Source organism: Sapajus apella, unplaced genomic scaffold, assembly GCF_009761245.1.
Source record: "Sapajus apella isolate SASKATOON/1434 unplaced genomic scaffold, GSC_monkey_1.0 scaffold55, whole genome shotgun sequence".
Taxonomy (NCBI): Eukaryota; Metazoa; Chordata; class Mammalia; order Primates; family Cebidae; genus Sapajus; species Sapajus apella.
The window spans coordinates 10,900,744-10,916,987 of NW_022436995.1; the positions used below are offsets into that span (position 1 = coordinate 10,900,744).

General features: G+C 52.4%; 1 protein-coding gene across 13 annotated transcripts in view; it reads right to left on the reverse strand.

The window, feature by feature from the left end:
- TLE3 (TLE family member 3, transcriptional corepressor) overlaps positions 1-15,778 on the reverse strand; it is a 49,962-nt gene extending 34,184 nt beyond the window's left edge. For 8 of the 13 annotated variants that reach the window (XM_032244659.1, XM_032244656.1, XM_032244654.1 and 5 more), the window contains exons 1-4: positions 14,670-14,779; positions 14,055-14,155; positions 13,480-13,543; positions 12,414-12,458 (exon numbers count right to left, since the gene is read on the reverse strand). In XM_032244659.1, coding sequence (XP_032100550.1) covers positions 12,414-12,458; positions 13,480-13,543; positions 14,055-14,155; positions 14,670-14,693 — 234 coding nt within the window. In that variant the 5' untranslated portion in view covers positions 14,694-14,779. The other 5 variants (XM_032244658.1, XM_032244655.1, XM_032244657.1 and 2 more) reach the window with 2 other exon arrangements.
- Between the last annotated feature and the right edge of the window lie 466 nt (positions 15,779-16,244).

Sequence of the window (16,244 nt, forward strand, 5' to 3'; positions counted from 1 at the left end):
CGAGCTCAGAGAACACTGAAACAAAGCAAGTGGGTGGTCTATGAACAGAGGAAGGGAAGTCCATGGGGGGCGGGGGGTGCCAGGAGACAGCCAGCAAAAGCTGGAGGGGTTGTTCCCAGGCCCTGTTCCATCCACGCCATGGGCTCTGGCGGGTGGCAGTGCTACAATGTAAGAAGGGGAGCACGTCAGCAAATGATCCATGCAGCAGCCCTGGGAAATGCAGCCCCTCCCGCTACTGGAGGGGCTGCTAAGGTTCACATCACAGATCACTCAATGATAGGTGAGCCTTCTTAAAGGCCCTTTTAGCACTGACATATTGATCAAATTATATATAACTACAACGCCATTAAATATGTATGCCCTCCAAGGAAGCCTGCTGAATTCTTTATGCTGGGAGGACTTGGTACAAGACAGACCCAGCCCCCTCAGCGTGACCCTGAGGATCTGTCTCCTGGGGGAGGGAAGGCGATGCTGGCCTGAGCCTGCCTGTGAGGACACTCTGGACACCAGCCCCTGTGCCCTTCACAGGTGGGTGAGGATGACAGAGAGGACGCAAGGCAGGGAAGAGAAACACATTCACCCTTCCCCAGCTAGAAACAACCAACAGCAAGGAACTCTGGGGTTCCCTGAAAGGAATCCCACCTCCCCTTTTCTTCCAGGTGTCTACAGTGTAAGGGAGTCCGGGATGGTGAAGCTGAGTAAGCATGCATCCAGGTGACCTGACCCTGGAAAGAGGTGGCAACATACAGTCTAGAGCCCTGCATTACTAGCCCAGATTAGCCCTGCACTTGGGCCTCAGTTTCCACTGTATAAAGAAGGCATATCTAAGTCCAGCATAACACTTGGAGCTCTCGAAAATGAATTAGGTCCTGTGTGAGTGCCCTGCCCTTGGAAGCATTCCATGGAGACCCAGCACAGACTTGGAGGCAGACACCATAGGGCCCAGATGACAGCTCAACTCCCTCCTGGCTTTCGGACTCTATGAGTTCCATTCCTCAGACTCTCAGTTTCCATCTACCGGGCTTCCTGTTAACAAGATCCAATAATCTTTAAATATTTGTTCACTTTAATTTCTTGGTTCCCAAACACACTAAACTCTGCCTGCCTCCCACCCCTACTTGTGGGGGGAGATGGCTCTCAAAGAGCTTGCTTGTACAGACAGAACAGGGAGTGCTTTTTAAGATTACACCTTCCCCCAGCACTGCCCATTCATCCCAGGCACCACCACCCCAATCCTTCCCTCTCTCTTTCCCTCCCTCCCTCCCCTCAGATAACCCCCTGCCCCCTCCCCCACCTTCCCAGACTCCATTGGCTAACTCCTGCCAGGAGGAAAAATTCTCAATTCATCCCAGTGGGGTTGCCATGGCAACCCCCAGCCACCTAATCCCCCTTGGAACATTATGCAAATCTCCCCTTGCCCCTCAACAGGCTGTAAAAGTCATATTACCCTTGCAGAGACAGCTCATTAAATTTTGGGGGTCTCCCCCCATCGGGTCAGCACTACAAATGAAATGCTGGCTAGGACTTTTTAAGGGCAGGGACTCTTGGGGAAACCCAAGGGGCAATTCTATCTACCTGCCATCTTCTTCCCAACCAAAGAGCATAGCTCTTCTGTAAATTAAAATCAAAAGGGTTACAGGGTCTTCTTTCTCCGAATAAGGAAGGCAGGAGTGATGGCATTTCTTAGGCTATGAAAACCAGCATCAGTCATTTAGAAACTTATTTTATATGAGCTGCTGCTTCTCAAACTGACCTCCTCCCAAGCCACACCATTTGACCTCTCATTTTACAGATGAGGCAAATGAGGCCCAGAGAGGGCAAGAAGCTGTCCCATGTCACACAGCAAGACCAAGTGGTAAGCAAATCTCCCAGGTTAGAGCCAGACTCCTTCCCTCTCTATCAAGGCCTCTCAACCAATAGTAATTGTTTCCCCAGGGGGTTCTGGCAAATGTCTAGAGACATTTCTGGACATCACAATGGGGCAGTGACACCGACGAGTGGGTAGAAATTAGACATGCTGTGTCAAACGTCCTAAACACAGAGGACAACCTCACCACAAAAATTATCTAGCCCCAAATGTCAACAGCGCCCAGGCAGAGAATCCCTGATCCACATGTGGCTGATGCTCATGTTTTACTGAATTCTTAAAGGTTTCATCTGGTTTCTTCCCAGCACTGGAACCAATGCCTGTAGTATGGTGGTCTGGGAGTGGATATGTGGGAAGACCACAAAAGACTTCATCTTGGTATGGCCTATGGATAAAGATCACTGAGGTCCACGAGGGAAGCAGGCCTGGTTTCCAGCTCTGAACCGGCCGCTGGTCTGCTATGCAAGAATAAACAACTTACTTAACCTCTCTCTTTTTTCTTTCTGAGACTGATTTTCCTTTTTGTTGCCCAGGCTGGAGTACAATGGCGCGATCTCAGCTCACCACCGCCTTTGCTCCTCCCGGGTTCAAGTGATTCTCCTGCTTCAGCCTCCTGAGTGGCTGGGATTACAGGCATGAGCCACCTGGCCTGGCTAATTTTGTATTTTTAGTAGAGACGGGGTTTCTCCATGTTGGTCAGGCTGGTCTCGAACCCCTGACCTCAGGTGATTCACTCGCCTCAGCCTCCCAAAGTGCTGGGATTACAGGCGTGAGCCACCACGCCCGGCCATACTTAACCTTTTAACGTCAGTGCTGCTATCTGATGAGTGGCATGCACGGTGCCTACGCTGCAGGACTGCAGAGACAGCAAGTCACATGTGGCAAAGGGCTCTAGGAATCTTACAACATATGCAACACCAAGGATCTTGTTCTCAAGATCCTTGACGCTTCAGGCCTTGACAATCTGAGGACTCTGTTCCCTTATGACACTACCTTGCTTCAGCCTTTCCATGTGCAGGACATTGTGCTAAGCAGGCTATACACATCCTTCATGGCACTCCCTACAACTGTAACCATACAATTTATGAAGCCACCAGCCACCTGTGGCTAGCCAGATTTGATTAAAATTAAATTTCAAACTCGGTTCCTCAGTCACAGTAGCCATATTTCAAGGGCTTAAGAGCCACACGTGGCTGGTGGCTGCCTTACAGACACACAGCATTTCCATCACTGCAGAAAGTTCTACTGCACAGCACTGCCCCAGCAGGCACGTGTTATTATGATCTCTACTGCAAACTGAAGACGACAGAGGCCAAACAGTCTGCTCAGAGTCACACACCAACAGGAACCGACCTAGGACTCAGACCCACAGGTGTCTGACTCCAAAGCCAACCTCTTAGTCATGAAGACAAATCTCCCAGCTCCTGGTTGCTCTCCACCTAACTCTCCAGGATCCCCGGCAAGAATCTATTATCTTCTGAGGGAGGAACAGAATCCGCTGTCCAATAAAAACTGGCTTATCGGGAACCCGCCCCGTCCATCACCCAGGAGGCCTGGAAAATGCCCAAGGGGCATTCAACCTCTTGGGAGTTTAAGAAGGGGTCTGGGCAGATGGATAGTGAGGAAGAGCTGGGTAGGGCTCTCTTGAGAAGTAAGGTAAAAAACCAGGTAAGAGAATAGTGAGAAAACCCAAAAGGCTTCAAGAGGAAGGAGAATCTAGACACTTCTCACGTTCCTGCAGGCTGGTCCTGTGGGGGCCACACACAAGGACGGTGTGACATGGAGACCAATCCCAGGCCAACAGTGGAAGGACCCTGCAGGGGAGGGGCAGGTCTCTGGGGCTCTAAACCAGGCTGCTTTTCCCCCATTTCAAGTCTGGCTTCATGGAAATCCCCCATGTCTCTGGGATGAAATAAGAGATTCCCCACGTTTTTGGGATGAAGTAGGAGATCCCAAGGATTGAGAGGTTGGAGACAGGGATTGTATCGTCAATCTCAATTCTTCCAGTCTTTCCCTAGGACTTCTGCTGTTAGGCAAAGTAAGAATTGGACTTGAGCTTTCTTTTCTGGAGAGGGAGATAAAAGGAAGGGGCCTCCTTCTAGGAAAAGCAAGTAAGGGTTTAAGGATGAGCTAAAGACCTATTGAGCAATCAATCGGGGCCAACAGCCTCACTTCCTCTATCGCCCCATGCTCCTCCTTCCTCCATCCCACCCGACCAGTTAGACCCTCCCTCCAGACCATCTGGCATCACCTGCTGCTTCTCAGCCCTCTGAGTCTCCTACTTCTTCCTGGACAGAGGCCAGGAAGGTTGATAGAAGTTCTTGTGCCCCACCCCTACCTGGGAGCTAGAATGGACTCCCATCCCTTGTTCACTGGGTCCCCACCGAACTGGCTTCCTCTCTTCGTTTTCCCCAGCAGAAATCACCACTGGCTCACAAAGCGTCACCGGTTCCAAAGCATGCCCCTGCCAGTATCATCAGAAGAGTCAGTTTCAGATCCAAAGTCAGGAAAGACCTGTCAAGGGCTAGCCCAAGGGAAAGATCTGGGGAGTGGGTGGAAGGCCATCTCCGCCAGCCTTTTGGTCATGTAGCTGACTGTGTGGTGTAGAAGTCTAAACCTCCTGTCTTCATGGCTGACCAGGAAGGGAGGAGGGCCCTACCCTGTACCCAAATTGCATTTGGTATTCAGTGCTAAAACACTAGCGGGAAGAGCTCTTCTGCATTTGAGTCTCCATTTGAGGAAAAGTTCAGCCTTCCAGTGCAAACGACAAAGAAATTTCTATCGGCCTGCTAGTTTTCATGCAAAATTCACAAACCAAAAAAAGCAGAAGAGCTGTGAACAATAGTCAAAGATTTAGAAGGCGAATGAGATAAGGCCACGACACTTGGAAGTCCAGGTCCAAACAGTCAAGGCACGGCAAGCCGAGTTTACCCATTTACCTACTCAGCACCCGTGTCTTCCCCAGGTCTGCTCTTTCCCACCCCCACCCTGCCTTCTTCCCCTTCTGCACTTAAAACTGTCCATAGTGTGAGATGAAAAGAAAAAGATGCCTAAGATACATTAAAGACACTTTTAAATAAAGGTTCATGACACCTTTACAACTCTTTCTACAGTCACAACGTTTGCAGCCTACAGGCCTCTGTCAGAAAACTAAGAAAGCCTCTATTCTTCCCAAAGAGTCCATATCACCATTCAGGGTCAGAGAGTGCCCTGAGCTGGATGGAATATTACCTTCCCTCCGCGAGTCCCCACAGAATGCACACTGCATATCCAGTATGGGCCAAACACTGCTCAGGGTTCGCGGACCTTAGTGAATACAAATACAGAATGGTCCAGTCTTTCAGGGAACTCAGCCCTTTCACAGCACAGGCCTCACCTCCCGCACCCCAATTTGAGAAGCCAGCCAGCCCCCCAGTACCCAGGGCATCTGTGTACCCCAAGCTTCCAGGGTGTGCTCCTGGTGTCTGTCCTGGATCCCATTATTTTAGCTACTAAGGTGAAAATGTCTAATCTGCTTTGCAATCAAGTGCCACAGAAATTCGAAGGGGCTATATTGTTTATAATCTGTACCATCTGGAAGATCAAATTTTTCAAACGGTTTGTCCTCAAGAAAGTACTTCCCCTGGGAGTATCCGGTGGTGGCAGCAGCTGCCCAGAACACTGGATCCTATCATTCACATGGTGGGTGATGGAGGGGCCATCTAAGACACGCCAGCCAAGCCCATCCTTGTTCCTACCCTTTGCCAAGAGCAGCCAGCCCGGGAGAGAACAGGGCGACAGAGACTCCAGGCCCCAAGAGGGTTTCCCTGGCCTCTCTGGCCCCACAGATGGGAACTTGCTTCTCTCTTCACCCTTCATAGGACACACCGGCAATGGGAGGCTTTGGTAACAGGCAGGCAAAGGAAATCTCTCCCCCAAAGGGCTGCATCTTCAAAGCAATAATGAAGCCAGCTGGTATGAAGGGGAGAAAGGTATCTGTTCTCGGTTAAAATCTTTGGGGTTGACTAGACTAGACGTACCCCCTGGTTAACCCTCCGAGCCTGGTCTGAACCTCTACTTAAGAATCCAAGTCCCTGTTGATTTCCAGATGGGCCTCTTGGGCCGTCAACTCTGCAGCCTCCTAGAACCTGATTCCTTGGCGCTGCAACCTGACTCTCCAACAAAGTGACCCCTCCCCTCCCGCCTTCCCCCAGAAGGTGGCCTCGGCCTAAACATTCACTGTGACAGCTCTGCAGCCCACTGATTGTGCAACACCCTTAGCAAACAAAAGAATTCAAAATCAATGCTGGTGCGAATTAAGACTTCCCCCATTACCTCCTTGAGAAACGCAAGGGCCTAAGGACCCTCAGTAGGGAAAGGCTGGCCCACAGCTTGCTGCCTGCAAAGGAGGCTGCTTCAAAACAAACCCACCAAGCATTCCCCGCCTACATGACGGCAGGACATTTTTCCCTTCCTTAAGTTTCCCCTTAACCCCAACTTGAAGGGAACATTGATTTTATAAAGAATTTTTTTTTTAATATGTATTTTGAAAGAGAAGAGAAAGCCACAAGAAGAAAGGAAAAAGAAAAAGGAAGAACGCATCTTGGCTATGAGTCTCAGAGAGCATTTGTTGAAAACAAGATATTGTCCCTTTAAGCATATAAAAACAAGGCCCTTGAGGACGCAGTTCTCACTCTGGTACACAATTATGGGTGCTTTCAGCTGTCTAGCACTACTTCAAGTGCTCTCTTAAACCAGACTGTCAATGGCATGTTGAAAGCTATTTTGCTGGCTGCTATCATTAATAGCAAAGTGGAGAGCTGGGCTGATGAGAATTAAATATGGGGGAGGGGCGGGTCATAACCAGTCATTACGGAATTACCAATATGAGAAAGGAGACAATGCCACTTTGGGGAATGAAGTTCAAAGCAGCGTACTATGGTAGGGAAGCAGGCAGGGCAGGCCACAGACGGCCCAGAGCGGCCCCCGGCCCCACCCTGCAGCAGATGGACTCAGGCCAGCCCTGGAGAGCCAGCCACGCAGGGATGGAGGGAGCCACCGAGCTGGGAGCCTCGAGGGCAAGGGCAGAGGGGCCTTGGAGATCGCTCTGCTGCAAAATATCACCACCTCGCCTCACTTCCCAAGTGCAGTCCCCGCCCCCCGTATCACTCCGAAGACGTGTGGCTTCCAGAACATATCTCACTGCCTTGCCGTGAGCTGTTACCACTCTGGAGGGGCCTCCGCCAGACTTCTGCCTCATAAACCCTGCCCTTTCTTTAACACTCGCCTGGAGAAAAGCCCTTCAGTGAGGTCTGCTCTGACCTGACTCTCCTCTCCCAGGAAGAAGCTGTTCTGTGCTGGGTGCTCCTCCTGTGACACTGGGGCCACATTAGCACTTACCTCACTGCATTGCAATTACTTAGACACCCGACTCCCCAGCAGAGGGAATGGTGTCTTATTCGGCTGTGTAACCAACTCCTGCCCACACCCAGCACATCCCAGGCCCCTAATAACTGCTTTGGGAATGGATCCAACCCCCTCATTTCACTGATGAAGAAACTGGATGCTGGGCCATAGGAGGAAGCCTGCAGAGCAGGCGGCCAGCCCACAACTAAAACCCCCGCTTCCTATTCACAGGGCTCAGGGAATCGGAGCTCTACGCTCAGACAACCTGAGTCAATTTTCAAGAAAAACCAAGATGTTTACTGAGCACCTATTACGTACTAAAGTGCTACAGAGACCTCAGCAGAGGGGCTTCCTTCCTTCCTACAAAAATGAGATGAGGAATGAGTGCCAGGTCACAGGGGAAAACACTGCTGAGATTAGGTCTTTGTCACCTTTTTGCCCTGGTGTCCCAGTATTTTGATAGAACGACATTCTCCTATGCAGAAAGCAAAAGGAGATTTATTACTTGACTGCCTCACTCCTTCAATAAAATGGAAGCAAAGCCTAGACCCTTCCTCCGCCGTGGGAAGGAGTTTAAGTAGAGGAAGGACTCTGCCTGCCATGGGCCCCTGGTCCAGGAGAGTTCAGAGAATGAGTTCTGAATTAGGAGCCAGGTTCCCACCCCTTGATCTATCTGTAAACACAAGACAAGGGGCCATTTGCTCATCTCCCAGGGTCATTTCAATGACAAATGTACAAGAAGGAAAAGACCCCAAAAGCACTGAAACCCCCACTCTGTACCACTCCCACTGGCGACTAGAGAAAAGGGGTCCAAAGTCAGTCTTCAGGGGTGGGGCAGCCTCCCTTTGGCTAGACAGTGTGCTGGGAGCATGGACTGTAATCACATGCACCCCAAAGCTGAGCAAGGCAGGCACCCGCTCGGTGAGAGGACTCATGTGATTACAGTCTGTTCCAGAGACGATCAATATGGCAGGAAAAGTCAGATGGATACCAGGGTACAGGTGGGTTCTTGGATGCCAGCACTCTGGCAAAAACAAACAAAAAAAAGAACTCTACAGCTCAACTCAGATGCCACACAAATAGGCACTGCCCTAGTGGAAGGACCTATGACCCCTTCTGCTTTGCAAGTGGGCCCACATTCTCCTACCAAAATAGGTTCAGCTTCTTGGCTGAGTCTGTTGTAGGCTCACCGCCTGGTGACTCCCTCTGGTCACCGAGGACCTTGCACCTTCACTGCGGTCCCAGAACTGGTGTCTCAGGATCTTCCAGCCAAGCCTCTTATCACGTAGATGAGAAGATCCAGAGAGGGGAGGGGAGAGGAGGGACAAATGGGGATTTTCCATTTCCCACCTCAGCCCTGTGTTTATGGCCCCCCATGGCTGGGGTAAAAAGTTCACAGGTCGCACCACCTTTCCCTGTGTGTGAATCTTCCCTCTGGGATTGCTAGTTATGCATTATGGATTATTATTACACACATCAAATCATTAGTTGTGCAAATAGCTGGCAATTCAGAACAGGACTGTGGACAAGAAGGGTTCAGCGATATGATTATACAACCCAAATGGGGCACTTTGGACTTTGGTGGGGCCAGGTTTGTAGCCTCAGCCTGTTTGGACAATAAGGCAGAGAAAGGCAATAGTAATTAAAGACACAGAGTACATTAAAAAAAGGAGCGCTCTTCATTTCTTGAGTCTTGCAGAAAAGAGTCCTGGGTTGGAAGGGAAGCAGCACTGGAGACACCAGCTTCCCTTCTCCAGGCCTCCGTTTCCTCATCTGTAACTTGAAAGGTTTGCATGAGAAGCCAAAGGGCTCTTCCAGTTCCAGGATTCAAAGAGAAACTTACAGGAAAGGTTGTTCAGTTTACAGAAAAAGGTGACTGTATTGTGTTGGCACGGTACTGCCCTGAAATCAAAATGGCTCAAGTCCACTTTCAAAAACATCAGTGCTCACCAACAGTGGGCAAAAAGGCTGCCTGACCCAGCTTCACAGAGCGCCAGTGCCTCAAATCCAATGCATGGCAGGGGCTCTGCGGCCCCTGGTTCTAAGCTGGCGTTGTTATTTGTGGCTGACACTGGAAAGCCTCTGCACAAACAAGATGGCAACTGATGAGCCGGTCAGTCGCCGCTGCCTCCCCAGCCTCACTGAAGATGCTCGATGCTCTGCCTGAAAGCAGGGGGCTTGGAAGAGGTGGGTGACCTCTTGAAGTCCCGGGCCAGGCCTGTGATTCTGTAATCTTTGCTTTACCGTAATTAGGGAGGGAGGCAAAAGAGTAGGAGGAGAAACCATTTATTACTTCTCGGGGATTTTGACAGCTTGGAAAAAGCGAGAGGGAGACAGAGAAACAGCCAGAAAAGGAGCCAGCCACATGAGTTTAACCTCTCAGTAAAATAAAAATGGGCTGGCCGCACCTCATCAGCTGCCCTCTGTCAATACCCGGGCCCATCTGGCAGGACTTGAGGTTCCCAGCTAATTGGCATTTCCCATAGAGCCAGCAAAGGCAAGCTTTTAAAAAAATACGTGGTGGTGATGGTGGAGTGCGTGTGCACGCGCAGGCTGAGGACTGCCACACTTCCCAAGGTGCTAGCTCTGTAGATCATCTATTATATAAAAGTACAGACAGTCCCCACCCCCACCCCTAGCTTAAAGATGAAGAATCCAGCCTGTTTGTTCCAGGCAGATGTAATCACACGAACAGTCAAGTCTAGAGGGCAGGACACTGCATGAATAATTCAAGCACTCCAGTCACTTGATTGTGTGTGCAGATAAAACACCAGTCAACCGCTAAACAGGTCAGCTGATAAACTTGTTTGCTCAGGCCTACCCACCATTCGCCAAATGCACCCAAGACCCACACTACAATTAGTGGCAGGGCTTTCTTCTACAGAACCCTTGCAAACCTAGGGAGTGGCCAGCCCCATTAGGTCAGGGTTGCATTTCACAGTACAGGATTTCTTCACCTCTTTGCCTCTTTGTTCCTCCATAGCCACAGGGTGATTTCACCCAACTCAGAGACGGCCATAAGCCTGCAAAACCACTGCATTCAGAAGCACACATGTTCATGCTGGGAACTGAGGCTGGAGGGCAAAGGTGAGTGGCAAGCAAGGTAAAGTGCCCAGTGAGGAAGGCAGAGGCCTGGATTTGAGTCCCAGCTCCTCCTTCCTGGCCTCCCTGAAGCCTCAGTTTCCTCACCTATAAAAGGGGGCAAAGAATCCCTGTATCCACCACTGGCAGCTGAGAGGATGACAATGTATCCAAGCCCCAGGCATTCTCCCCCTAAGAACCTTGTTTGCTGCGGAACGGCCAGAAATCCCAGATGCACACAGCTGCTCTTGATATAAACCCCACCACCAAATGCATTAAGATATTTAACTCTTCCTGCGTTCACAGCATCCCCAGGACTCAGAGAACAGACCTTCTGCCAGCCAAGGTGGATTCTTGGTGCCAAAGCACCATCCACTCACAGACATGTGGAACACCACCCATGCAGACCTCAACATGCAACAAGACATTACACCTTAATTACCAAGCTCTTACAATAACTGCTGCTATACATTTTAAACCTGGGTGCAATTACTCTTTAAACACACCCAAGATATTAAGCATTGAGAAAAAAACAAATTTTAAGAGGGGGTGGAGAAAAGGAGGAAGTGGCACCCTGCATACACCCCAAGGTCCTTGAAACACCTGGGACCCCAGTTTCATTTCAAGCATTCTTTCAGGACGAGTCGGATCTGCCCAGCTCCGGTCGCAGAACCTGTCTCTATTCTATTTTCCCAAGGAGAAATATCTTTACATATAAAGCCCTGTCTGTTTATTATTCCTGTGTGTCAAGAAGTAAAAACATGGTAGCCTTCATGTGCCTTCCTAAGGGACTAACTAATCCCTCAGGAAGCCACAAGCTGGCTTCCCACATTGCTGGATAAACTCAGGCCCCTTTCCGGCTTCCCTTCACCCAGCACTGGGGCTCCCTCCAGGAAGCCACTTGGGTGGGTAGGAATCTGCCTACTTTCCAGGGTCACCTGCCCTTCTCACCTGCCCTGGGTCCTGCCTCCTTAAAGAGCAAAACTGAAACCTTGTAAACGACTGTTAATTTAGAGCAGAAAATCCATTCAAGTCATGGTCACCAAAGGCTAGAATGAGTCAACAGCCTTCTGAGACTTCATGAACACCAATTGTTAAAAAGAACAACCGGCCTGCCTGCTCCATTATACGTGCCAAGTCAACCCTAATCGTTGGCCAAGCCAAATTATAGGCAGCCTTTCCTCAGAACACAAATACACAAACAGGCCTCTCCCACAGCCCAGCCTAGCACCGGGACTAGTTACTGATATGCACTGAGATAAAGGGTGTTTATATTTGCTCGGTTTGAGGTATACTGTTATTAGAAGGGTGACAGTAGCAGGTAGTTTACATATCCATCAAATGACACCACACTAGCTAAACTGGTTTGACTTCAGGATTTCAAAGCTGAGCTCAACTCCCAGCCCTCTCAAAGTCCTGGCTAGGCTGCCCCTAGGCAAGTTAACTTCACCTAGGAGCTTCAGCTTCCTTCTCTGTAAAATGGGAATTCGGCTGCCTTCATTCAAATCAAGACAGAGGTGAGAAAGCCACCTTGTCAATGCCAGGCATTAGAGTTGCGTTTCATTCCGGCTTAATATTTTTAAGCAGTCAGTGGCGTCGTTCCCTTAAATTTCGACATCTCAGCCAGGCTTTTAAGGCTCTTGAAGTTTAATCTTATCAAGGCAGAACATCACATTTTTGCAAAAAGAAAAAAAAAAAAAAAGAAAAAGGAAAAAAAAAACCCTTCTGCATTTCCTCTTGAGAATTTTACATTAAAACAGACAAAGGCAGCCAGCCATCTCTGGGCTTTCAGGAGTTTGTAAAGCAGATCCTGGAGGTACAACTTTCCCTCTGGTGCTTTATCCTCCACCAAGATCCAAGACCAGGACTAATTTCACAAGCTCGAATGCTAAAAGCTCAACGTGTCTAAAAAAATCAGAAAAACTTCAAACCTTGCATTTCAAGGCCTGGATCCATTCACTCTTCAAGGAGAAGGGGGAGGAATAGAAGAACCAGGCTCATTTTCAAACAAGAGAGAACATGAGAAGTCCACATAGGGAAGTTTTTTTAAAATGAATTTGTAAAAGAGAACAGCACTTACCTGCTTGTGCATTTCAATGTTCAAGCCATAGGACATCTCATAGTACTAAAAGTAAAAAGAACGGCTATTAACAGACAGAAATCTGCTCATTTTTCAAAATCAGTTTTTTCTTGGAAAAGTTTCGGCCAAGTCATACTTTCATGATACATTTGCTAAAGAAGTTTAAATCAAACCCCAGAGCCAGCTTACAGAGCGGTTTGAGAGCGACAAGGGCGAGTATTCCTCTCATCTCAACAGAACACTATATATTGTGGTAGTGAGGGGGGCTGGGCTCTCCCTCCTGCAAGCACCGCATGTGCCCTATATCCTGTTTATACAAGGTTCAGGTTCAACAGGGAATCGTGTGTACACTGGGACCCTCTTGTTCTCTGAGAGTTATTTAGCACTGTGTCGAAGGCCTCTTATGTGGAAGGCAGTGCAGGGAGCCGGGCTTAAGTGCCTCCCATGCCCTCTCACAAAAGATGATTAAAACTTGCTGAAACAGACACTGGGCAAAAAACGGGAGACAGTCTGCCTACTGCCCCAGGGTGGACAAGATACCCAGCTGGGGGATCCCTGAGGAGGGGAGCGGGGGCAGATGGCTGTAAAGGCCTCTCCACTCCTCACAACACCCTAGGGAAGGAGAGCTTGTCCCATTCTGGCTAGATCCCAACTGCAAAGCAGGAAAGTTTCCAAACACTCCCAGGAGGTCACCAAGAGATTTTTTTACCAACCCTAATTTCACATGGGCTGGTCCAATCCTATCTTACCAGCCAAGATAAGGCAATGGCAATCAGCCCCTGAGAAACCTTCAAAACACAAATTAAAGGCACACAAAGACAGTGCAGGAGTCCCCAGCCTGGAATTGGGGTTTCTCTTTCTGCCTCTCCCCTCAGCCACCCTCCTCCAAGTGGCCCCGGCAATGGAAGCTGGGGAAGGGAAGGACAAGACCAGATTATGCCCTCTCCCAGGGCCGCCATGCGGCTGGGCGGTCCTGGGGACCTGGCGCTCAGCTCCCCAAATCCACAGCGCGTCCCCGGCCGGGGCTCGGCGCCCCCCATCCCCCAGGCCCGCAGCCGCGTCTCACCATCACATAATGGCGCTGCATCTCCGTCTTCTCGTTGGCCAGCTTGTCGTACTCCACTTTGAGGCTGCGAGGGCAGGAGGAGCCGGCTGAGGCCTGGCGCCTGCACAGTCTCCCGAGGCCCCGACCCAAGGGCCTCTGAGAACCACTTTTCCACTTCATCGACATCCCCCCCCGGGGGCGTCCCCATTATCCTGCAGCCTGGGGGCGCAGGGAGATTTGGGTCCCCGCGGTGGGGAGGGAGATGTGAAACAATTCGAAACTTCCAGCCAGAGGACTTATCCCGGCCGCAGGGGAGCAGGACCCCGACGCTGGCTCCCGACACCCAGAACCCGGAGCGAACCCGCCCGCGACCCAGACCCTCATTCGGGGACCCCACTGGCGGTGCTGGGAGCCGGGCGGCTGCGGGCAGTAAAGGGTTAAGGCGGCGCGCTCGGAAAGGGGAAACAAAAGGCGGAGGCCCGGGCTGCCCCGCCGCCCCGGGGTCGGGAGCCCCCTCCGTCCCCGCGGGGGATGGCAGGAGCCGGGCCGGAGCCGCCCCTCCCAGCCAGCCCCTGGGCGGCCCCCACCAGCCTTACCTGTGATACTGAGCTTGCAGGAACTGGAATTCGTCTTTGATCCTGTCACAAGACTCAGCCACCGTAAATTTAAATCCCGGCTGCCCAGGTTGATGGGGAGCCTGGAGCCCGCGAAGACAAGACAGGGGAGGGGGTGGGGGCATGAGACGGCGCTCAGAGCGGCCCCGGCCCCTCCCCGCCGGTGCCCAACCGGAGAGGCCACCCTCAGCCCAGAACCTTCCCAGCAAGTTTCTCAGCTCTCCGACGGGGCGGAAGGGGGGCGCCCCATCTCTCCCCGTAGGCAGCGGGGCTCCCATCCCTTTCACCAAGGGCCTCCCTCTCCCCAGTAATGCGGGGGTGGGAGGCACGCCGGTGAGTTGGGAGACTTAGGAGCGGGGCCGGGGACCGCGTGAACAGCTCCCCCTGGAACAGAGACAGCCCCCCTCGTCACTTGCGCGGAATTAACCTCCTCTCTCAACGGCGCCCCCAGTCCCCATCCCCTTTGTGTGAGCACACACACACAAACACACACACACACCATAGAGATAGCAACAAGCAAAATGGAGGTGCCAGATAAACTGCCTCGTTTACCCTGCCATGATAGATGCTTAAATAAACCGAGTTGCAATTACTCACCGGATGTCTGCCCTGCGGATACATGGCAGGGAGGGGTCGTGATTCCGAGAGCGTGGAAGCGCCGAGAGCCCGGGCCGGGGAGGTGCGGGGGAGGGGGGAGCCAAGCCCCAGCGGGGGGCGGCTGGGAAACCGAGAGCTCGCCCCCGGCCCCCCCAGCTCGCTCTCCCAGCGAAATCCCAGAGTCGGGCGCCCGCCCCAAGTGGAGACAAAGAGCCGCGGAGCAGGCGGCAAAGTCGTCGGCGGGCGCCGGGGCCGGGCGGCGGGCGCGGGCTTTGTGCGCCTAGGGTTCGGCGGGCAGCGGCCGGCAGCCTTCCCCGGGCTGCGTGGAGCGCGTCAGTGCCCGGGGCTGCGCGGACATCGTCGGCTCCCCGGCAGGTCCGGAGCGGGGTCCCGAGGCTGGGGGCCCCTCCTGGGGCGAGCTCGGGCCCCCTCCGGGTCACTCAGCGCGTCGCGCCAGGAGGGGGGCGCGCCGGGACAGCCCCAAGCATCCGGGGCGCGTGGGTCCGATCCCAGAGGCGGCCGGGCCTGGGGCTCGCGGCAAGAAGAGGAAGGAGGCGGGCAACGAGGTGGCGGCTTGGGGCCGCAGGAGCGCAGGAGGGTGAGGGCGGGAGCCCGGCGCGGGCGCTTCGACGCCCCCCCTCGGAGAGCAGAGCCTGCTGTTCCGTCTGCTACTGCCGCCGCCGCCGCCGCCGCCGCCGCTGCAAGCCCTTCCCGGGGCCGGGGAGGAACTCCGGGCTCAGTAGATGCAAATCAAACGCCCTGGCATCCTAACTCCAGCGGGCACGGGAAGCTTCCGCAAAGGGTCCTCGCTGCTCCCAGCTCGAGCTCCGCGTCCCCAGTGAGGAGCGCTCGGCGACACCGCCGCTGCCGAGCGCACAGGCAGGAGAGCGCTGGAGGGGAGACAGCCCGAGACCGGGGAGCTCTGCGGCTTCCTTCCTTCCCCTCGGCCTGGCTCTCCTCTCCGCGCCCCGGCAAACCCCCAAAACACACACCCAACACACACACGCCAAAAAAAAAAGTGCCCCGGACCTACGGATACCACACACAGACAGGCGAGGGGGACGAGCACGAGGTCTGAACTGCCGCGAGAGCAGTTCCAAATAGGGACTGAAAAGTAACAAAATAATGTGGCAGCCTCGTCAGGCGCTGGCCAATGGGAGCGCGGGGCCCCCACGTGGGGCTGCGGGACTCGGCCTGCGACTGGGCGCCGCCGGGCGCGACGTCACAATGCCCTCTTGTGTCTAAAACTATGCATGAAAAGTAGCAATCAGGCCCTACCCGCTGGTGACTTTCGCATGGGAGTGAAAAACAGCGCTCCTCAGATCAGAAATTAACAGAAAGACATATAATAAATAGACATATATTATAGTCCTGGGCTGCTAGAGGTTTTTTACTCCTCTTTTTTTTCCCACGATCTACTAGCAAATAATTATTCGGCGGGAGGAGGAAAGAGGGAAGACAGAGGAATAACAACAAAAGAAAAAGACAAGCTGTACAATCCTCAAAACCTGTGGCTGGTAATAATGTATCAGTTCATTCCGCAGCGAAGGCGAACGATTCCTCCCTCTAATCTCA